Genomic DNA, 23,824 nt, shown 5'->3' with positions numbered 1-23,824 from the left:
TAACACGGCCTTCGTCTTCATCTTCATCTTCTAAGTGAGCTGTTTGTTGTCTGCAGGGTCTGAAGCCGATGGACTTCAACGGTTTAGCCGACCCGTACGTCAAACTGCACCTGCTGCCTGGAGCCTGTAAGGTGAGTCCTGGACTGTCGGTGCTCAGGGTTCCTCCACAGTCACAGAACCTCAGTCAGAGTGTCTGCACCTCACAGCAGGAACATCACAGCAGGAACATCACAGCAGGAACATCAGAGCAGGAACATCAGAGCAGGAACCTCAAGTCTGCACCTCACAGCAGGAACATCAGAGCAGGAACATCAAGTCTGCACCTCACAGCAGGAACATCACAGCAGGAACCTCACAGCAGGAACATTAGAACAGGAACATTAGAACAGGAACCTCAGAGCAGGAACATCAAGTCTGCACCTCACAGCAGGAACATCAGAGCAGGAACATCAAGTCTGCACCTCACAGCAGGAACATCAGAGCAGGAACCTCACAGCAGGAACATCAGAGCAGGAACATCAAGTCTGCACCTCACAGCAGGAACATCAGAGCAGGAACATCAGGGCAGGAACCTCAGAGCAGGAACATCACAGCAGGAACATTAGAACAGGAACCTCAGAGCAGGAACATCAAGTCTGCACCTCACAGCAGGAACATCAGAGCAGGAAAATCAGAACAAGAACCTCAGAGCAGGAACATCAGAGCAAGAACCTCAGAGCAGGAACATCACAGCAGGAACCTCACAGCAGAAACATCAGAGCAGGAACATCAGAGCAAGAACCTCAGAGCAGAAACATCACAGAAGGAACCTCACAGCAGGAACATCAGAGCAGGAACATCAGAGCAAGAACCTCACAGCAGGAACCTCAGAGCAGGAACATCACAGCAGGAACATTAGAACAGGAACCTCAGAGCAGGAACATTAGAACAGGAACATCACAGCAAGAACATCACAGCAGGAACCTCAGAGCAGGAACATTAGAACAGGAACATCACAGCAAGAACATCACAGCAGGAACCTCAGAGCAGGAACCTCAGAGCAGGAACATTAGAACAGGAACATCACAGCAGGAACCTCAGAGCAGGAACCTCAGAGCAGGAACATTAGAACAGGAACATCACAGCAGGAACCTCAGAGCAGGAACCTTGTTTGTGAAGTTGTGAGTGCAGTAGTACCATAAATGAAATAGTCAAAGCATAAGTACCTTTAAGTAGTTGAGTATAATCACCTCTCAGAACAGATTCAGCTGATCCTTTAATAAAATCGCTCAGACTAAATGAGAGCTAAACTTGGTCGCTGATAGAGAAACAGGAGTCTGGTTCTGTTCTTCTTTTGTGTTTTCTAAAGAACTCATTTCCTGATGCTCAGACTCAGACCTTTTCACAAATTAAAGGGCCCCAAGTGATCGTTTAGAATCAATCTTTAGTCAGAGTTTAAATGTGAGTCAGCAGCTTTGGTGCAGCCTGACGACACTTGATGACAATACCAAGTGAATCAGGAACCCAGATTTAATTAAATGTAACCTTGAAGTGAATTTGATTGGATTTAGTTCGAGTTTAAATGTTGACAAATGACAAATATGAGGAGGATGAGCTACAGTGTGGAGTGTGAAACAGATGCCAAACTGAGATCAATATTGTTGATCAGCGTGTCCGTCTGTGTGTCCTTCAGGCCAATAAGCTGAAAACGAAAACCATCCGTAACTCTCTGAACCCAGTGTGGAACGAGACGCTCACCTACGTCGGCATCACAGAGGAGGACATGCACAGGAAGACGCTCAGGTGAGTGTGTGGTCCTCCATCTTAAACCCACGAAGCCTTAAAGCTGCATCCTCTCTAGTGTCCAGCAGGGGGCGACTCCACTGGCTCCAAACAGAAGTCTGATTGGATGGAAGTCAATGAGGAAATGAGGAGACTTCTCTCCTGATTTATCAGCTCAGTGAACAGTTTCTGCTCTCAGTCTCTAGTTTACTGTCTTCTTCAGCACAGCAGGACGTTCATGTAGTCAGTGATGGTCCATTTAGAGGAAGATAAAGCAGGTAGAGGTGTATTTCATTCCCAGCTTCTCAGTCAGATCCACCCCTCGTCCAAAAAACCAAGACGGAGCTAAAATGCCAAACTTAAGGCTTCAAATCAGCAGGTGACATCGCAGTGGCTCCTGCTGAAAGGGGGACTATTTTTACACAATTCTGATGTCTAAGTGACCATTTGGGACAAAAAGTGTGTGTAGATCAGCCACTCCTGTGTTCTGTGAGGTAAAATGACTCTTTTTGTGAATGCAGTTTGGTGCTTTTGAGGAGAGCATTATAACAGTAACACATATTACACACAATAACACAAACAATTCTAAGTGTGTGACAGCATCATGGAAAGGATCCCTACAGAGAAAGACCTGGAAGATCCTTTTGGTTTAACCACAAACAGCACACACACCACACTACATTCACTAAAACAGGGATTATACTGCGCAGAACATGGAAGTGGCTTGTCTGGTTGCTGTGACTTTGGTGTTTTAATACTTTAGTTCAGATCCAAACTACCTCTTTAAAATGCCAAAATCACACAGTAACACACACACACTGACTGATGGAGGCAGCAGCAGAGCAGCAGCTCCTGTGTCCTGTTCTCTAAAATCCCTGTTTTAGTGAATGTAGTCTGGTGTGTGTGCTGTTTGTGGTTAAACCAAAAGGATCTTCCAGGTCTCTCTCTGTAGGGATCCTTTCCATGATGCTGTCACACACTTAGAATAACACTCTGAGCCTGTCAGTGGATCAAACAAGCTCTTTTAGTGGACCTACTGTGATCAGGTGTTCATCTTTAAGATTACAGGTATGACGTGAATCCAGTTTAGGTTCCTCACAATGAATAGAAGGCAATGAAATGTCCTAGTAAGGACAGCTCTTTGTGTGTGTGTGTGTGTGTGTGTGTGTGTGTGTGTGTGTGTGTGTGTGTGTGTGTGTGTGAATGAGAGACATACACTGAGAATAATTCATGCCCGGTTTCGTCCGATCTCATTTCGGACTGATTACACTTAGAGCCATTAATCAAGCTCAGGGACATCTTGACATTCAGAGATGAAGCTCAGTTGTCACCTTTGATTAATTTAATTGTCGGAGCAGAAAGCTGCACAGAGCTCTCATGGAACCAAAGACCAGATTTCATCAGGTGAAGTGATCTTTCTACTGCGCTCGGCCTCGTTCTTCCTTGTAAACACTCACCATCAACCATCGACGGCCATCAGCTCGGACTGAAGTGCAACAAAATCAGAGACGTCATGTGGAGAAATGAAGTCTGCTGTGGTTCACGTGAGGAGCTCACTACGTGTCTGTGTGTTTTTTTAATGTTTCCACCATTGAAGGCACCGAGGAGGGCGACCAGTGGAGCGTGTCCACAATCAGAAGAAGTGTGAAATAACAGAGCGGAAAGCCTTTAATTACTGAGCTCAGGAGCAAACGTTTAATCTTAACCAAACATGCAGCAAAGCAGCGTGTGACAGAAGAAAACCTCTACGGACAGAAAGAAAACACACGGTGAAACATCTTAATAACAGTTTGACCTGAAGTGATAAAACAGCAACAGTACAAATACCACACAGTAAAAATACTTCTTTACAAGTAAAAGTGCTGCTCTGGAAATGTTCCTCCAGTAAAAGTCTGAGAGTCTAATGAGGAAAAAGTGTCTAAAGAGTTCAAGTAAAAGTCCTGGGAGCAGTAAAGTGTCTGTCCTAGATTCTATCAGTAGATTATTGATCCTCATCACTGATGGAAAAGCAGGATTTCACTGTTGGAGCTGCTTGGAGCTCATTTTGAACTATTTAGTATCAGACTGCAGCTGATGATTCTTTTCATTCTGGATTCATCTGCTGCTTATTTCCTCCATCAGTCCACTGATTGATTGGTTTGGAAAAATGGTGAGAAACGTCGTCACAATGAGCCCAAAGTGACAAAGTGACTCCTTCACTGTGAACCAACAGTCCAAAGATCAGCGTCACTCAGTTTACTGTCATTTAAAACAACAACATATTTAACAGTTTTGCAAGAAAAGCATCGTCACGATTATTAGTATCATGGATGGACGAAGATGGTTGAGATTTTTTGCCAGAAACTCAATCAAATGACCACAAAGAGACAGAAAATGACTGGAAAGAAGCAGAAGTGACTATAAAACAACCTCAGTTAGATGCAAGAAAATACTGTATGGAGACAAAAAAACACACAGAGACACATAGAAGAACCTAAAAGAGACACAAACAAACTATAAGAAGACTAAAACGGCCACAAAGTCTCAGTTTAGTTTGTAAAAATGGTGAGAAATGAGCCCAAAGTGACTCCTTCACTGTGAACCAACAGTCCAAAGATCAATGTTACTAAAAACACATTCACATGATTCAAGTAGTTCAGAGGAAAAGCAGCAAATCTGCACATGTGAGAAGCTGCAACCAGGAAACTGTCAGTCTACTCTGTGATTGGTGGAGGAGAACTTCAATGTAAATAAGTGTAAATGTGCTGAGTTACAGTACTTCTGCTCCACAGCACGGGCGAGTACTCGATTCTGATTGGCCGCAGGGCGTCCATTATAATTTAACAATGGACACCGACTGAGTGGTGCCCGTGAAGACGTCCGTTCGCCGTTTTAAATGAGTAACCATAGCAACAGGGATGCAGTCAGAGTGAGCACGTTAACAAGCAAACTTATTTCCAGCAGCGAGTGTCCTCCCTCAGGTCCTCATCCTCTGAACACCACAGGATGGAGGCTGTAACACACACTCACACACACACAAGCTGCAGGAAGTAGACTGATCCCCTCTGAACTCACTCAGACGTTAGATCACATCATCGCTCTGTGATGCCGTCTTTGAGGAGTTCAGACATTGATGATCTCTGAGCCCAGATTTGTCCGTGATCTGGAGCGAGTGGAAAAACAGGGCTTCAAAGCTGAAAACAGAAAAGTGGGCATGAGCAATGATTCCACATTCAGCTGGCTGCCTCAGGCCGCAACGTTACACATGACCTATTTGACAGGTCACATGACCGTCCACGTGTTTGTGTTCATCTTGACACTGATGGGTGATGGGTGCTACTCCTGTGCTATTTATGCTGAACCTTGCTAGCATAACGTTAGCTTTGTGGCTAAAGGGATCTGTGAGCCGAAGGACTAGAAGCATCTCTGCCAAGTCCTGTCCATGATCCGTCCTATTCACTGGAGTAGCAAAAGACCTTTCCGTTGCACTAGAACCTAATGGGATGGTAATGATTGTTCCAGGTATTAGCCAAGCCCTAAGGCGTTACCAGAGTAACAGAGGCAGAGGGAAGTGTTTCACATGTTACTACGTCAGGAACAGGCGTTCTCATCGTCACTTCCTCAAATACTGACGATAAGAAACATCTGATGTTGCTGCAAGCATACCAGACCTTCATCACCATGGTAACAATACAAAACGTGCGGTTACTAATCTGAAACTGTTAGTAAGTTAGGTTCAGGCGATAAAACTACCTGGTGGGGTTTAGGGGAACATAACTTTCCCCAGTGTGTCTTCTACCATTTTACCCTCTAGCTTCTCACACAGGCGCAGAAAGGGCGTCTCACACGTACGCTGAAGGGTGTGAATATCAGACACCTGGGGATGAGAAGAAGAAGAAGAAGAAGAAGAAGAAGAAGAAGAAGAAGTCTGCAGCCTTTTAAAATCACATTTGACAGAACACATTCATTAACTGGTAAAGATACTGGTGGATAGAATAATGAAACAAACTTTGGATTCAACTTCACTTTGGAGTATTTATCGTGATATATATATATATATATATATATATATATATATATATATATATATATATATATATCTGTGATATGATGCATTCAAAGTAAATACAGGACTGTTCACCTGGCTGACTGTTTGGCGCCTCAAACTGTTGCTGTTATTGTTGCTCTGCTTCCCCTCCGTCTCTCGACCTTTCCCCGTCAGCGGTTCACATTGTTTACCTCCACATTTAAAATGCTGTTTGTCTGTGCTTTAATCCAGAGCTGCTGGCTGTGTTGTCACTGTTTTCTGAACACGTCTGTCATCGGCTCTACACTTCCTCCAAACAGAGCGCTTCCCCCTTTCATCTGACTTGTTGAAGAGCAGAAAGGCCTTTTGTCTGGACCGAGCCGTGCAGACTGACAGATACACGCTCTCTCCTCTCTGCTGGTTTGTTTTTGTTGCTGCTGAACCTGTCAGGATGCTCATTTGGACCTCTATGCTTATTAGGACCCTGAACTTATTCAAACTGTATCACTCAAACCAACTTAAGTCTCACTGACAAATTTCCTCACCTTCCAAAAATGACCCCAGCATTTGTAAATGCCCTCAGTGTCCAGAAAACCCCCGGGTTCCAGGAATCTTCAAAACTGTTCTCACTCGTCAAATATATTCAAATTGTCATCAATATACTTAGAGACATGGGTCCTCTGTGTCCTCATCCTGGTGTCTGAGTGACTGGTAGGTAGTAAAAGTGTTGGAACTGGTCCAGTAGATCACCTCAGCCAGCAGCCACCAAACGGGCTGCAATGGCTGCAACGTGATCCTTTGGGACAACTGCACCTGATCACAGTAGGTCCACTAAAAGAGCTTGTTTGATCCACTGACAGGCTCAGAGTGTTATTCTAAGTGTGTGACAGCATCATGGAAAGGATCCCTACAGAGAGAGACCTGGAAGATCCTTTTGGTTTAACCACAAACAGCACACACACCAGACTACATTCACTAAAACAGAGATTTTAGCTCAGAGAGCGATATAACGGCACAAACATCGTGTTCGATGTAAATTAACCAAAAAGCTCTAAACTCCAGTCATAATAAATTTCCAAAAGGATCATTAAATGTCTATCAAACCATCCATTCACACACCCAAAGGAGTTATTCGTAACAATAAAGATCCTTTTTGTTTCACCACAAACAACTGTTATATCCCTTTCTTCACACCCACCAGACTCCATTGACAAAAATGGTAATTTTATCTCACATAACAGGTGAGCTGCTGGTCTCCTGCTGCCGTACTCTAGCAGTGTGACTGTGGTGTTTTAAAGGGTTAGACCTCCTTCTTCCTCCCGTCATGGCCCGTAACTCTGTGCTGGTAACGAATGTGAGCGCTGCGGGAGGACGTCCTGAACACCATCTGACATTTCGCTTTGTGACTGGCAGCTTGCAGTTTGATCTTCATCACGTCGATGACCTTTGTCTGCGTGGTGTCGAGAGCTCGTCAGCAGCAGCAGGAGGTGGATGGAGAGGAAGAGGATGCTGCTGCTGCTGATGAAGACGCTGTCAGGAAGTGTCTTCCTTCTTAGCTCTTACTTCTGTTTCTGTCAGAGTCAAATGTCCACATCTGTCTGCAAATAGAACTAAAAGAGGCTTCAAAAGAAACTCTGATCTAATTTCTAAGAAAATGTGGTAATCATGTTTATTTAAGGTGTTTCCTGTTTCCTGTTTCTTCATTTATCCTCACCTTTCTTTCCTCCTCATGTCTGCTCCTGTTGCTTCTTTCCTCTCCTCTCTTCTCTCCTCTCCTTTCCTGTTTCCTCTCCTGTCTCCTTTCTCCTTCCTTATTTATCCTTATGTTTCTTTTCTCCTCTCATTCCCTCTCTTCTCTCTTCCCTTTTCCTTTCTTTTCCCCGGCTTCCTGTTTCCTCTCACCTTTCCTCTCCTGCCTCCTGTTTCCTCTCACCTTTCCTCTCCTGCTTCCTGTTTCCTCTCACCTTTCCTCTCCTGCTTCCTGTTTCCTCTCACCTTTTCTCTCCTGCTTCCTGCTTCCTGTTTCCTCTCACCTTTCCTCTCCTGCTTCCTGCTTCCTGTTTCCTCTCACCTTTCCTCTCCTGCTTCCTGTTTCCTCTCACCTTTTCTCTCCTGCTTCCTGTTTCCTCTCACCTTTCCTCTCCTGCTTCCTGTTTCCTCTCACCTTTCCTCTCCTGCTTCCTGTTTCCTCTCACCTTTCCTCTCCTGCTTCCTGTTTCCTCTCACCTTTTCTCTCCTGCTTCCTGCTTCCTGTTTCCTCTCACCTTTCCTCTCCTGCTTCCTGCTTCCTCTCACCTTTTCTCTCCTGCTTCCTGCTTCCTGTTTCCTTTCACCTTTCCTCTCCTGCTTCCTGTTTCCTTTCCTCTCCAGGTTGACCGTGTGTGACGAGGACAAGCTGACTCATAATGAGTTGATCGGAGAGTCCCGGGTGCCTCTGAAACGTGTGAAACCCGACCAGACGAAACATTTCCACACCTGCCTGGAGCATCCGCCCCCGGTAACACACACACACACACACACACACACACACACACACACACACACACACACACACACACACTCCTGTCTCTTACCCTAAAGCTGACCATCTGAAGTGTGACTCTTTAAGCAGAAGTATTTTCCCTGTGTCTGTCCCCGCCCAGCTCCCCTCGCCCACCGCCATGGGTGAAGCCCTTCGAGGAATATCCTGCTACTTAAGAGAGGTGAGAGTCCGTCCATCCGTCTACACTGTCAGACTCACAGCCAGACTTCATATCAGCAGGACTGCACTTAGAATATGCAAACCCTGCTGCTCTCTGTCCAATAAAAACAAGCACAGAGCTCTGAAATAAGGTCATGATTTACAGACGTGTCCCGTCTTTGTAGTTTTCAGAATAACTCAAGGAAAAAGTCATCTAAAGGTGACGTCAGTCCTCTGTGGGGCAGGGTCACCAGAATCAGACAGACCAGCCGTGATCACATGACCCTCCTCCACGCTGCTCCACCTCTCCTCTTTCATGCCTTAAAGTACACATCTCTCATAGCTCTCAAGTAAAAGCCCAATTAATGGCTGGAGCAGACCCGAACAGATGAAGGTCGGTACTGAATCCAGACTGGGGGAAAGAGCCTGTTTACTTTCATTAAAGTGATGAAAGTGTGCGTTATGTTTAGTTTGCAGCACATTTTATAAAGAACATAACGTTATTTCCAACACGTTGTTGTTCACTGCAGGTGTCTGTGTGTTAATATCCGACATGCCTTTAGCGCCTCATACCGATGCACCAGGCGTCCTCCTATCAGCAGCACTTCTCATTGCCCCTGATTAGGAGACGAACTGTAGCCTGACCGCCGCAGGCACTCCTACATCATGGTACCAACACTAACCACACGGCTCACGTTCTGAAGAGTCTCAGTTTGAGGGTTAGTCACATGTTTCGGTTTCAATATTTGAGGAAATGCTGGTTCTGTTTGGTTTTGCTGGCAGCCAATCAGTGCGAGCGTTCCTCGGTTTCATGTGACATGTGACCGGGCCACACATACGACCCTACAGTCCAGTGAGATGTTCCGTATAGACACGTGTGCCATCTGCTGAAAACAAATGCAGTAAATGCTGAAGGAAGGAAAACTGGGACACAAAGGTCCATCAAAGTTCACACAGATGTGAGACTGAAACGAGGAACACAGAATTTTTACACTCTGAATTCAGACTGTTGTTGTGGAGGCAAATAAATCTCCTCTGCAAGACCCCCAGAATGAATGAATGAATGAATGAATGAATGAAGGGAATCCACTTCCTCTGAGATGGAGTCGGATGGAGATGGAGAGGATTATCTGGGATGCTAATTAAGGATTAGAGACCAAGAGAGAGAGAGATCGATATTCCAGTTGGCCTTTTTCTCTTTAAATACATTTATTTTTCCGTCTAAATCAGGATGTGTGCCCTGTTCTCTGGCTCTTCTCATTCTTATTTGAATTTCAGGCCACTCGTACATTAGTAGAAGAAGAAAGTCCGAGCAGACACATTCCTCCTCAGTCTGAAGTTTCACTCAAGTGGCCAGTGGAAATACTTGACAGCACTTCACTGCTCGAGTTCATTCTCCTAAAATCACAATTTGTGCATTTAAATCTAAGTTCAGACTCAAGGCCAGCTCTTCAGTTTAGATTCTTTAATAGAATAAAAAACACAAAACTCTTCCTCATATACCTCATGTTGTTGGCCAGGCGTTCTCATATGATGACAAACCCAGTCAGAACCAGACCGTGACACTTCACACTGGTTGCACTCAGAGCGTTTCTGTTTTAACGCCACTTTCTCCTTCATCTCAGAGGGAAATATTCTGTTTTTACTGCACTGCAGTGATTTTAAAGCTCTTCAATGCAAGAATGCAAAATATAAGCTAATCTGTCCCACATAGTAGCACGAAGCAAAGGGGAAGAACCCAAACAGCAAGAGTTTTAGTCACCAAAAACACGTACAGAAAAATAAGGGAGGTCCGTGCAGGTGAGGATCCAAGAACATGTGACAGAAAAACAGGGATCACCATCACAGACACACCTGGACAGGAAGTAATGGGACGAGACTACAAAATAAAGGAGGAAACACAGACTAGGTAAAACAAAACACAACCAGGGAAGGTGAGAGGGAGAGCAGGAGCAGGTCAAGACACGAATCCACCAAAAACTATGCTGAATTATTGATGATTAAATTGTATAAAGTCATTAAAATGAGCTGAACCTTTACCAGTGACGAACACATGAATGACTGATAACTGAATCCTGACATAGTGCATAATATTCAGCATCATTAGTACTTCTGATTTAGGTGCTTAAACTATATTTTGATACTAATACTTTTCATTAAGTAGTACTTTGAGTGCAGTATTACTACACCACACTGTAGTATTACTGGGAGAGCGTACTTCTGCATGCAGTGTGCGTACAGTTGGGACAGACTACTACATCATGACAGTGCAGCCTGAACTTTGACCCTGTGCTCTGCCCGTCCTCGCCCCGTCGATGCTCTGTCATCTGTCTGCGCTCTCTCTGCGGACATGACAAGTCTCTGAGCAGAGGATTGTGGGTCAGAACAGATGCAGCAGGACGACCTGGTATTTTGTTGACTGGTTATTTATCTCTCATAAATCACTCCAACAGGCATGAAAGAAATCTAAACAATACATGTGAGCGGGTGTTACCAGCCGGTAGTGGAGAAAACACACATACAGAAGTATAAACATACAAAATCAGCAAAACACCTGAAGCGCTAATGTTCAGAGTCGTATGAAAGTATCGTTGAAAATGTTTGGTGTGCTGCATTTGGTTGTGCTGGGACGTGCTAAATCTCTTCCTGGCACACTGAGTGTGGTAGTGCTTCATGTGCTGTCTGACACTAACTGAATCCAAGAATTCATTAGAGCCATCTCACACAGCGACTTGTTATTAGACAGCGTGAACGTCCGCACACCCAGACTTGAGTCAGGTTTCAACCAAAGACTTCCTGCTGTGCGGAGCCTCTTCAGCTCGCTGCAGCTGTAGTGTCACCAGGGAAGGTCATTAATTAGGCACAGTGGATGGATGGAAATGCCCGTGTACGCGCCATGACGGTGAAATAATTCAGTGAAGGACCGTGCTAATCCAGAGGCAGGCCACATAATCCTGATGTGATCCACGATGTGATTAAAGGAGAACTCTGGTATTTTAAAAAAATAGCTCCTCTATGTCCACATCCTGGTGTTTAAATGACTGGTAGGTAGTAAAAGTGTTGGAACTGGTCCAGTAGATCACCTCAGCCAGCAGCCACCAAACGGGCTGCAATGGCTGCAACGTGATCCTTTGGGACAACTGCACCTGATCACAGTAGGTCCACTAAAAGAGCTTGTTTGATCCACTGACAGGCTCAGAGTGTTATTCTAAGTGTGTGACAGCATCATGGAAAGGATCCCTACAGAGAGAGACCTGGAAGATCCTTTTGGTTTAACCACAAACAGCACACACACCAGACTACATTCACTAAAACAGGGATTTTAGAGAACAGGACACAGGAGCTGCTGCTCTGCTGCTGCCTCCATCAGTCAGTGTGTCTGTGTTATTGTGGGACTTTGGTGCTTTAAAGGGTTCAGATCCAACACAATATTCATGTAACATGCAGTAACTGAGTGGTCATTTGAAACTCTCTCTCTCTCGTTTCCTTCTCATAAATTAGAGCAGGAAACATGAACTTCAACTCTCAATTTGTTGCAATAAGCAGAATAATCTAAAGCATCAACAGTCTGAATTGCTGACAGCATTCAGTGAAGGACTAATACCACGTGTGGTGAAGAGTATTTCAAACACTCAGGTTCAGGTGTTTCCTGTTCTATCTGATGTCTGTGGATTCACCTTCCCGCCGCATTAATACAGACGGTAGATGTTTAAGGTTTGAGTTCGTTTATCTACTTTATATCCTGTTCGGTAGTTTAAAATACAGCAAAGCATCATGGGACATGAGATCGTCACACGTTTGTAGCATCACTGTCCTGGGGGAACCTCGTATCCCCAAAAAGAAAACCAGCCTGTGACGATGAATTTTCCAGCTGATCCAAGAGGCTCTGAAACATAAAGGAACTCTTCACTGGACAGGAAGAGCTGTGATCTGTAACTGAAGCTGCCAGACAGACGCAGCGCAGTCAAAAGTACAATATTTACTGTGAGGCGTGGTGGAGGGGAAGGTGAGAGACAGTGGAGATCTGCTCTCACCCTGCAGCCTCCTCGGATAACAGGAGCCGATGTTATCGAAGCGAGGACCAGGTCAGAGATCACGAATGAGGACAAGAGAGACGTCTGTCTGCTCATGAGTGACAGCTGGAGGAGAAAGAGAATGGAGATGAAGTGACAGATGACGGCTCGTCCAGAGGAGTTCGAAGGAGTCCACGTGGTCTGCAGGGAACGGAGAGTGACGAAGACGAGGACTTTCTTTCTGTCCCCAATACTTTGCAAGAAACTTCTCTCCCCTGCTGCACTCACAGTTCAGTGTGTGGATGTAAAGACGTGTCATCCAAGCTTTATTTAAAGCCTCGCAGTATACAAGAGACAGAAGGGAGAGTAGAACGGTGCACAAGACAGTGGGAAACCACAAAACACATGATGTTTTATTAGGCTATTTTTAATTAAAGCATAATAATACTTCCCAAGAAGATTATGATGGATTATTGGGGCTAAACATGTCGATTTCAAGAAGGGAAAAGTCCTAATGTGCAGGAGCAGGATGAGTTATGATACCACTGTCACACAAAAACAGATGAGAAAGAAGCTGAATTATGGATACCAGTGTACGAGCTGACAGTGTGTCTGTGTCTTTGGTGAGTTACCATCTGAATCTGCAGCTCCCCTCGGAGCTTCATAGCGACTTTCATCTCTTTGTTTATCCGTCCGACCAAAGCTTCCCCTCTCTGGTTCGCTCCCACGGCGCTCATAGAGTAAAAACCTGTGAGAAGCCACAGAACCTGACCGGCTCAGCAGCAGACAGCAGGGTGACACAGCTGGTGAACACAGAGGAGCATTTAGCAGCTAAAAAGCCAGATATTTCCCACTAGGAGGTGGTGGAGACCAAAAACAGAGCTAAAAGAGAGAGAGAATATTGAACTTCCAGTCATCAGATGGACACAAACATTATTATTAATCAGACTGTCAAAAACAGTGGCGACGGTGACAGTGATGATGAAAATGAAGACGATAAACCAAGGATTCATTGAAAGGGAAGTTTATTATTGAGATGTTAAGTACAATTATAACAAAATCCATGTTAGACTAGTTCTTGCCCACTGAAGACACATTCAGACTGTAGGAAAGCACCACTGGAGTTACTGCTCTTGTGATTATGGTTAACCTGTAACCTGTTTGTGAAGAGATGCAGAGCGACCACAGGTGATGTGGGCCGTTGTTTCTCCTCGTCAGTCTGAGGGTTTGAGAAGTGTCTTTGGTTGTTACTGTGTGTGTCACAGTTGGAATCGGTTCAAACTGGCATGAACCAGAGCTAAAAGGAGCTGCTGTTCTCTGTGTGAGGTCAAACCACCATGATTCAAGCCTGCATGGGGAGCATCTGACACCAGGAATACAGATTCACTTAAGAGATTAACTTAAACCATAGTTTTGGACCCATAGCTGTCCTGTCTACATCACAGGTTACACACACAGATGACAGCTCAGTCCAGCGCCCTTATAAACCGCCCGGGGGATTCAAGGTCCTTCAAGTGTCCCACAGCTGGCTGTTTATGGGCTTTTTTCATTTCCAGAGGCCACACCGAGCTGAGATGGCAGTTTAGGAGGGATTAGGTGGAAACCGCCTGAGCTCAGGGTTCAAATAATAGAGAAGGAGCATCAGCACACCTGGACGTTATCTTGGCCTAATACCTGAAATAACACATGAGCACCGAGGAGGTCTCAGAGTCACGGGCAAATTGATTTATTAAACATTGATCAGGGTCCGTGCTACAGGCCTGTGTGTGTGTGTGTGTTTCATGTCGAACTACACACCACCATTGATGGCTCCTCCAGCTTCTGATTTGTTTTTCAACTGCTTGGGTCCTCAAGTCTTTCAGCTGATGGAATAGTTTTGGGAAATCATCAGATTCTCTTTCTGTACGGATGGATATCACTCCAGCGGGGGGGCCGACACCTCTAAAACTGAGTGATTAACATGATTCACCTTGTGTGTTGTGGTTATAATGTGGTTTTTGGGGGGTTGCCAGATTGTCAGATTTGGTCGCTGAGGACAGGTTTTGGTTTTTATTTGTCTCTAAAGGCACCAAACCTGGCAACCTCAAAACGACAACACACTGTATGTGTAAATGTTTATTATACAACACAGCACATGTTTTAATCAGCTTCTGTGCACGACCAGAACTTCCATGCTCACCCTGGTTGGACCCGTCAGGCGAGGAGCTAGCACTGGGGTTTTGTCCATCAACAAGACAAGACGTCTGCTATCTTAAAAGTGTTGACAAAAAGGAGGAAGGCGGCGTTATTTTGAACACTTCTCTGAACAGAAGACAGACTGGTCAGTGTATATTACAACAGTGGATCCTGGGACGGCAGCCGACTTCAAAGCCACCGGACTCCATTGACATTCATTTTACATCTGTGAACATAGGAGATGCTGATCTACCTCTGCCTTGATCAGTTAGTTTGTTTGTGTTACAAAAATATTGTGTTGAATTCAAACTAATTCTTTAAAACACCAAAGTTACCCTTTAAGTTTGGACTTGAGTCGGTTACAACATGTAAAAGTTCCCTACTGCATCATAACACATCTTTTCACAGCAGCCATGTTGGGAGCTACAATCATTCCTACAATCAATCCTACAATCAATCCTACAACGATCCACGATTATCAATCAACAATAAGATTTTGGTTGTAAAACACATGAAAATATAAATGAATGGTCTTTATTTTTTTCTCTTTTGCAATTGACCGTCGGACGTTTCAATGCCTCCGCATTCATTTCTGATAATGGACACCTCGTCGGGCATTACATCATACATATAGGACAGAAATTCACCCCAACTTTACAATAAGGCGGGGGCGACTTATGACGACTACACACAACTGAAATAGGAACGTTTTCGTTTGTTTACAAATTAAACCAACAAAATACATGTTTCCCTCTGCTTCCAGTCTTTATGCTAAGCTAGGCTAACCATGCCCCATTGATATCCATCTGAAAGAAGAGTAAATCCCAAAATATTCAAAATCTAATTAACCTCATTATTAAAGAAAGGAATGTGAGCCACATCAGTCTGGGCTCCCACATACGGGTTGTCTGTCTATTTCACATCCTAATTTTCAGCCCCTTTTTCCCATTCAGGGACTTCTGTTGTCATCAGTTCACACCTCCTCCTCCCCCTGTGGGCAGACAGCAGCGGCAGAGTGGAGTGAAACCCATTATCTGAATGAGTCCTTATTATATGCTCTCTAACTGGGATCATTTCCAGTCAATTAAACCATCATGAGATGAAGCTACTTCTCATTTGTCTTGACGACTCCTCGGCCTCTTAAAGACCTCTGGGAGTCTCTGAATAGCATGTTAGAAAGTCTCACCGTGACAGGAAGTCCTCATGCACCTCAGGACTGCGTTGGATGTTCTGTTGTTGGTCTGTTACGTCCATTTACCAAACCACATCCACAGGGACGGGGTAATGGGCCTGTCTTATCTCTTCCTTCCTGATTTGTAGCTTTTAAAAGGGTTGTGTTTGGTGTACAAGATCACTTTCTCTGAATTTCTGCTGTAAAGAGTTTTAGAATTGGTGAAAAACAACTTTCAGTGAGTCATTTGGTCTCAATGAGGTTCTTGACTTGGGACTGGCTGGTCTAGATTTAGGTCTAGACTTGGAACTCACTCTGTCGTGACTTGGGTGTTATTGGCCTTTATTGGACTCGTTGGGCCTTACTTGGGACTTGTTGGTCATGTTTTAAGTCTTAACCTGAGACTTGTTGGTTATGATTGAGGTCTTGACTCAGAAGTCATCGGTCATGACTTGACTGTTCATCATGATTTGGGGTTTGTTAGTCTTTACTTTGGACTTGTTGGTCCTTGTCTAGGTATTAACCTGAGACTTGTCGGTCATGATTTGGATCTTGATGTTGAACTCATTGGTCATGATTTGGGGTTTGTTTGCATGCACTTGGACTCAGTGGGTCTTACTTGGGAATTATTGGTCTTGATTTAGGTCTTGACTTTGGACTTGTTGGTCATGACTTGGCTCCTGTTTGTCACTTGTTGGTCTTTATCTGGACTTGGGACATGTCTTGGGTCTTACTGGTCATGACATGGGTCTTGTTGGCTTGTTACTCTTTACTTGGGACTTGTTGGTCTTTATTTTTGTCTTAACCTGAGACTTGTTGGTCATGATTAAGTCTTGATGTTGAACTCACTGGTCAGGACTTGGGTCCTGTTGATCATGATTCAGGGTTTGTTGGATTTTACTTGGATTCGTTGGACCTCCTTTGGGAATTGTTGGTCTTGATTTAGGTTTTGACTTGGATCTTATAGGTCATGACTTTGCCCCTGTAGGTCATGAATCAGGGTTTGTTGGCCTTTACGTGGACTCGTTGGTCTTAACTTGGACCTGGGGTCATTGGACTTGCTTGTCATTACTTGGTTTTCTTCTTACTTTTCTTTGGTCCTGATTTTGAACAAGGCCACGGCTTTATATTTGTCTTTGTTGTTAAAACCTTTTAATTCAACATCTGTTTCTGATGTTTTGTGAATAAAAAAATGGTGTTTCCATGACAACAGTCACCATTACCAGGCGATTCAAAATGGCAACCATCACCCGCGGCGTCCCATCAGCTAATTTTGTCGCTTCTTTGAAGAAAATAAGACTTCAGAGTCCAATTAGACGCCTTTAGAGATTAGTTTAGATTCATGTGGAGAGCGTGATGCAGGCACGGCTAAGCTTCTTGTTGCTGTGTTCTTTAACCCGTCGTAGGCTCATTAGCCGCCTGCCCTCACCTCAGCAGTCATACAGGTGTTTTAACAAAGAGGGGCGCAGGGGAGATGTTTTACTGCCCCAGAAATCCCTCCGGTGTTTTCAGCCCATCGACCTCGGTGTGGTGACAAGCAGGAGCTTTAGTTAATGACTCACCTTCAGTCTTTTGTTTCTGTGTGCAGGCTGATCAGAGAGCAGCCAGCTGTAAACAACAAACAGCAAATCAGTTTCTCACTGTGGAATTATGGAGGACAGCTCCGTTTGGTCAAATTCATTATGTCTCCAGCGATATTGGGGATATAAATCAGTTTGCTTGACTTTTCAGCAATCAACTCTTTTCCTCCTCACTTTTTTTAACAGCTATGATTGAATGTGTTCTTTGCACCCTCACAAAAAAGTTCAGAATTCTGATTAAACAAATGTATAGTAGCTCACAATATGTCCAACACGCAGCCTCAGTCCCCCAACGTCTGTAATTATTGGGCATTAAAATGTACTCAAATCAACAAATGTCAATTGAAGTGGAAGTACAACCAAAGAAACTGTTTGAATGGTTGTCTTATTGTTCACGATGTGGGGACCAATCCAACGTCTGGTGTTCACCCGTTAGACATTCACAGTGATGAGGAGCTATGAGAGGTTCAGATTCTGCAGCAGAGATCTGTTTCAGTTTGAGTCGGACCGCAGCGCAGCGCCGTCAGCTGTGTCCACCACCGTCACAAAAAGGTTAAAGGATTAAAGTGCGGTGATCAGAAGGAGGAGAGCGTCCTGGGCCGAAGGAGTGAAGGGAGCAGAGGGGGACAGAAATGAGCGTCCACTGTGGAGACACTGATGAGGACAGATCACTGCACACAGCAGAGCCACATCACATGAGCCCGTTTTAATACTTTAATCAGTTTCCTTTTAACTCATCGCCTCGTGTGTGCGTGTTTGTCTTATTTGTCATAGCGGCGGGCTGCTGGCTGTCAGGGTGGTCTGTGCTGCTGTACAGCTCTGTTCATTACTTGAAAGTCCATGAAATTACATTTTCTTGTCCTCTGTTGTTGCAAATGAGAAATTATCAGCAACAAAATTAGCAGGACAGCAGGAGACTGTTAACGATGTGTCCTTGCACCACCTGTTGCTAGACAGCAGCCGTAACACCAGCAACCGACTTAAAGTCCAGCCTAAAGACAGTAGTTAGGCAGTTAGGACCAGGCTTAGTAAAGACCAGTTGGTGTGATCGGCCCCTGGGGCCTGATTTAGGTTTTTCACTTGTGGAGTATTTCTAAACCGTGCTCTCCCAGCGGTCCTTTAGGTCCGTCTCAAGCCCAAGCAGGAGCGTAGAGGGGGTGGGCAGGGTTTGGAGACACCCATATTACCCTTTCTGCCCTTGTTGGACATCCACATAAAGCTTTAATAAAGCATCAGAGTACTTCTCCAGCACTGTAAACCAGCGTTGGCCTCCGTCGGAAACAGAAAACAGCTTTTAGACCCGTGTGTGTGTGAGCTTCCTCCCAGTGAGCGGACTTTAAATTCAAACGTCCTGACAGTGAAAGCTGAGCTGTGGATGATCGCTGGAGCTTCAAACAGGAGGACGGAGCTCTCAGCCGTCCGTCAGCCGCTCGCCTGGAGCATGAAGGTGCAGCCTGATGACATTTCCTCCAGCAGGGAAACATGTTTATTGAAGTGTGGATTGGAGCTGGTGCTTATTTCACTCCATCCAGAGAGCTTCACTTTGTAAATGCTATTGAGCTGAAATCTCATCCAGCGCACAGTTCATCTACAAAGTGCCTCTCCCACCAGTTGGAGGTGGGCGGGAGAGAAATCCTGCTGACTCCAGCTGTAGAAGCCATCGATCTGCTTATTCTCTGACCTTTTTTTCCTTTCTTAGCTGCAGATTTATTGTGAAGGATGGTGGGAAGAAGCTGAACGCCGACTGAATTTGTAGGAAGCACAAAATACAAATGACTTTAATAATCTTTTCCCTCTCACCTGAAACAGATTAAACCTAAAGCTTTGGGGTGTTTATTACAGCCCAGTGAAAGGTCAAAGTGTGAAGGAGAGTGAGCTGATCAAAGTGAGCGATGCAGGAGGTAAACTGTGAGCTGTCTGTAATGAGCGTCGGTGGGGTGACGGGGTGAGTTAGCAGAGGAGAGAGACTAATAGAGACAGGAACCCTCGCCACAGGAGGCGGAGGGGGGAGTGGGCGAGACAAAGATGGAGGATTAAGCTATCGATCTTCCCACCGTCTGCTGTGTCACGACCAGGAAGATCAAACCAAAGAGCTGCAGTGGGATGAGTTTTAATGAACACCATCAGAGGAGGTGGAGGTGGTTTGTGAATCGAAGCACATTTACTCCAGTCCTGTTCTGCAGCTCACTTTGGAGGAACTTTTTACTGCGCTGCATCTATCTGACAGCTTCGGTCACCCACATATTCAGATTACCAACGTCCAGCTGAACCCGTCAGTCCATTAATCAGACATGACAGAGGTGAGCCGGATGGTTGGAGCCATTTTTCCTGGAAAAACATTTCCTGGTTGCAGCTTCTCTCATCTGGAGGTTTCCTGCTTCTCCTTTGAATGCTTTGAATCATCTGAATGTGTTTTTAGTGACGTTGGTCTTTGGACTGTTGGTCGGACACAACAATCACGGTGGAGGACTCACTGGATCGTTGTCAGGACATTTTGGGGTCATTTTGGGTCCATGAAAACAGACAGCGTGTGGGCAGCCCCCGCCCCCGTCATGTTAGCATGTTTCTGTCTAAAATAAAAACTATAATTGATGGAGTATTGATTCTCCGTCCTTCATGTTGTACGTCCATGCTGTTAGTTGCTGACATCATTAAATAACATTTTACGAGCTGCACAAAACATCGTGACAACACGCTGTACAGTGGCGCCACCAGGGGTGCCATGGGTGGGGGGGAAGGTGTTGCCAGAGTTAAGGTGTGTGTGATGGTGAACCAGCCCCTCAGCATCCACTGGTACCAACCATAACAGCCAGCTGGTCACCAAGGGGTGGTTAAATAACTAGTTAGTCAGTGTGTCAGTGTTAATAATATATAAGAATACATGGTGTATCAGTACCTCAGTTAACCCCTTGAAGGTCCTCAGAAATAATCACGTTAAAGATCCTTACACACATAAATGTGTATGCATAAAAACAAGCCATAAAAATGTTAAAAATCTTTCTTTTTTTTAAATTTTTTTTAAATAGTTTTTTAGACCAGCATCAGCCCTAATCATACATATCAAATTTTAATTTGTTTTTTAAAAAATTAACCCTTAAATTGCCATGTTTTTGTCATGATGCGCATCATTTTATGGTCTAAAATACACAAAAAATACATGAAAAAAATTGAGAGCTCTGAAAAATTCACCATCTTGCAAAATTCTAAGCAATATGCATGAAAAACTGATAAAATATGCTAAAAATAAAAATCATAACACACTAGAAAGTGCTGAAGACCCTCAAAGGGTTAAGGATCCCAATGGCTGCTTCATCACAGCTTGTTGCTCACCTGATCTCATCTTCCTGGGAACATTTTGGGATGAAATTAAATTTCCAGCTCATCAGTAGAAAATGGGATTATAGCTGCACCGAAAAGGCTCGACTCCCCCCCCCAAACTCCTGGTCTGTGTTCAGATGAAGCTGAACGCAGATATCCAGTAATACCTTCATTATCCAGTCACGGCCGACACCTTCAGTCATGCCTCTCAGCTCTACCTGTACGCTCAAACTCTTACACAGAAATTGGATGATGGATCACTGGATGGATCTAATTCTGTCCTCGTCTCTGCCTCTATCGTTTCCAGTTAGCGGTGATAATACTGAACGTCTGATCAGCTGTGACAGAAACACGGGGAAATCACACTCAACCAATCAGATGAGGAAGTGAAGCAGGACGAAGTGGCACTGTAATCTGAGCCTCACCCACAGGGAGAGCAGTCTGACAACAACTAGCACAGCACCCACAGAGAGTGTACACACACACACACACACACACACACACACACACACACACTCACACACACACACACACACACACACACACACTCACACTCACTCCTCAGGGAAGGACCCTAATGTGTTGAAATACATTCAGTTTGAAGCACCTGAAGCAAAAGCACAAACACACCAGAGGCACGAAGGAGCTGCTGTCAGAGTCCCAACGAAGACAGAACCAGAACCAGACTCTCTGTTCATCTGTGGTTTCAATCTTCACTGTGCTGCAGCCTGCAGTGGTCAATCAGATCAACCCAACCAAACTAACCTGATTAACCTAGTCCAACCAAACTACCCTGACTAAACTAATACAACTAAACTAACCTGATTAACCTAGTCCAACTAAACTAACCTGATTAACCTAGTCCAACCAAACTAACCTGACTAAACTAGTCCAACCAAACTACCCTGACTAAACTAATACAACTAAACTAACCTGACTAAACTAGTCCAACCAAACTAACCTGATTAACCTAGTCCAAACAAACTAACCTGACTAAACTAATACAACCAAACTAACCTGACTAAACTAGTCCAAACAAACTAACCTGACTAAACTAATACAACCAAACTAACCTGACTAAACTAGTCCAAACAAACTAACCTGACTAAACTAATACAACCAAACTAACCTGACTAAACTAGTCCAAACAAACTAACCTGACTAAACTAGTCCAACCAAACTAACCTGACTAAACGAATACAACTAAACTAACCTGACTAAACTAGTCCAACCAAACTAACCTGACTAAACGAATACAACTAAACTAACCTGACTAAACTAGTCCAAACAAACTAACCTGACTAAACTAGTCCAACCAAACTAACCTGACTAAACTAATACAACTAAACTAACCTGACTAAACTAATACAGCCAAACTAACCTGACTAAACTAGTCCAACCAAACTAACCTGACTAAACTAATACAACTAAACTAACCTGACTAAACTAATACAGCCAAACTAACCTGACTAAACTAGTCCAACCAAACTAACCTGACTAAACTAACACAGCCAAACTAAGCTGACTAAACGAATACAACTAAACTAACCTGACTAAACTAACACAGCCAAACTAACCTGACTAAACTAATGCAACTAAACTAACCTGACTAAACTAGTCCAACCAAACTAACCTGACTAAACTAACACAGCCAAACTAACCTGACTAAACGAATACAACTAAACTAACCTGACTAAACTAATACAACTAAACTAACCTGACTAAACTAACACAGCCAAACTAACCTCACTAAACTAATACAACTAAACTAACCTGACTAAACTAATACAGCCAAACTAACCTGACTGAACTAACACAGCCAAACTAACCTGACTAAACTAACACAGCCAAACTAACCTGACTAAACTAACACAACTAAACTAACCTGACTAAACTAATACAACTAAACTAACCTGACTAAACTAACACAACCAAACTAACCTGACTAACTAATACAACTAAACTAACCTGACTAAACTAACACAGCCAAACTAACCTGACTAAACTAATCCAACTAAACTAATCTGGCCCAATATATCTGACCAAAGTCATCCGTCTAAATTAATCTAAAATTAACAAAATAATCTGACTAAACTAATTTGAGAAATTAATCCATCTAAACTAAACTGACCAAAGCTAATCCATCTAAACCAGTTGACTGAACTGGCCAAACTGATGTTGCTGAATGTCACTCTGAGGTGAACTGATGTGGTGAACCTGTCTTTGTCCTCAGTGGGAGAACGAGCAGCTGCACAGCCTGGAGGAGAGAGGCCGCCTTCTCCTCTCCCTGCAGTTTCTGCCTCCTCTCGGCCTGGAGGACGCAGACGGAGGAAGAGGAGGAGGAGGTGGAGGTGGAGGTGGAGAGGCTCGCCGCGGCGGGGGTCTCTGTGTGGGCGTGAAGCGCTGCGCCCACCTGGCGGCCATGGACGTCAACGGGTTCTCCGACCCCTACGTCAAAATGTAAGAGGACAGCTTCCGTCCTTCTTCGGCCCCACTGGGGTCTGAATCCTTTAGTTTCTGCTGCTGAGGCCCTCAGACGCCTCAGCTGGGGGCTAACACACACCAGAGGGTGGATACAAGCCCAGTTTAACTTTCCTCATCCCAAACTGCTCCAACGCACAGGTCACTGTTAACACACACATCACATGAGTACATTTATAAACAAGTCACACACACATTTACAAAGGCACTATTTCTATTTACGGAAATATTACAGCTTGTGATGCAACGATGACTTCCTGTTTACGCAGTTGATTGACTTTTGATTGGACGGCAGCAACAGTAAAAACAGATTTACACATTACAAGAATCTTTAAAGGGTAAAGGCCCTAGTGGTACATATTCTGGTGACTAAATGACTGGTAGGTACTAAAAGTGTTGACCTGGAAGATCCTTTTGGTTTAACCACAAGCAGCCGCTATATCGCTCTCTGCACACACACCAGACTACATTCACTAAAGCAGGGACTTTTGCACCTAACGCAATGAGGCAGCAACTCATTGCATTAGGTCGTTTGTGTTACAGAAAAATTGTGTTAGAACACCAAAGTGACACAGTAACACAGACACACTGACTGATGGAGGCAGCAGCAGAGCAGCAGCTCCTGTGTCCTGTTCTCTA

The 23,824-nt window shown here is 44.4% G+C and overlaps 2 protein-coding genes across 2 annotated transcripts in view; one reads left to right on the top strand and one right to left on the bottom strand.

Annotated features, from left to right (window-relative positions):
* LOC139216276 (NACHT, LRR and PYD domains-containing protein 12-like) overlaps positions 1-23,824 on the bottom strand; it is a 169,793-nt gene that overhangs the window by 79,709 nt on the left and 66,260 nt on the right. The gene's annotated exons all lie outside the window — the stretch shown is intronic.
* Positions 1-23,824, top strand: part of doc2a (double C2-like domains, alpha) — a 47,782-nt gene that overhangs the window by 16,069 nt on the left and 7,889 nt on the right. The window contains exons 3-7 of the mRNA XM_070847189.1: positions 57-131; positions 1,673-1,782; positions 8,138-8,264; positions 8,410-8,469; positions 22,938-23,164. Of these exons, the coding sequence (XP_070703290.1) occupies positions 57-131; positions 1,673-1,782; positions 8,138-8,264; positions 8,410-8,469; positions 22,938-23,164 (599 nt within the window). The remainder of the gene's footprint in view (positions 1-56; positions 132-1,672; positions 1,783-8,137; positions 8,265-8,409; positions 8,470-22,937; positions 23,165-23,824) is intronic.

The sequence above is a fragment of the Pempheris klunzingeri genome, chromosome 17, assembly GCF_042242105.1.
Source record: "Pempheris klunzingeri isolate RE-2024b chromosome 17, fPemKlu1.hap1, whole genome shotgun sequence".
NCBI lineage: Eukaryota > Metazoa > Chordata > Actinopteri > Acropomatiformes > Pempheridae > Pempheris > Pempheris klunzingeri.
The sequence above is the reverse complement of the archived record's forward strand: the minus strand, read 5'-3'. Positions and strand labels throughout refer to the sequence as shown.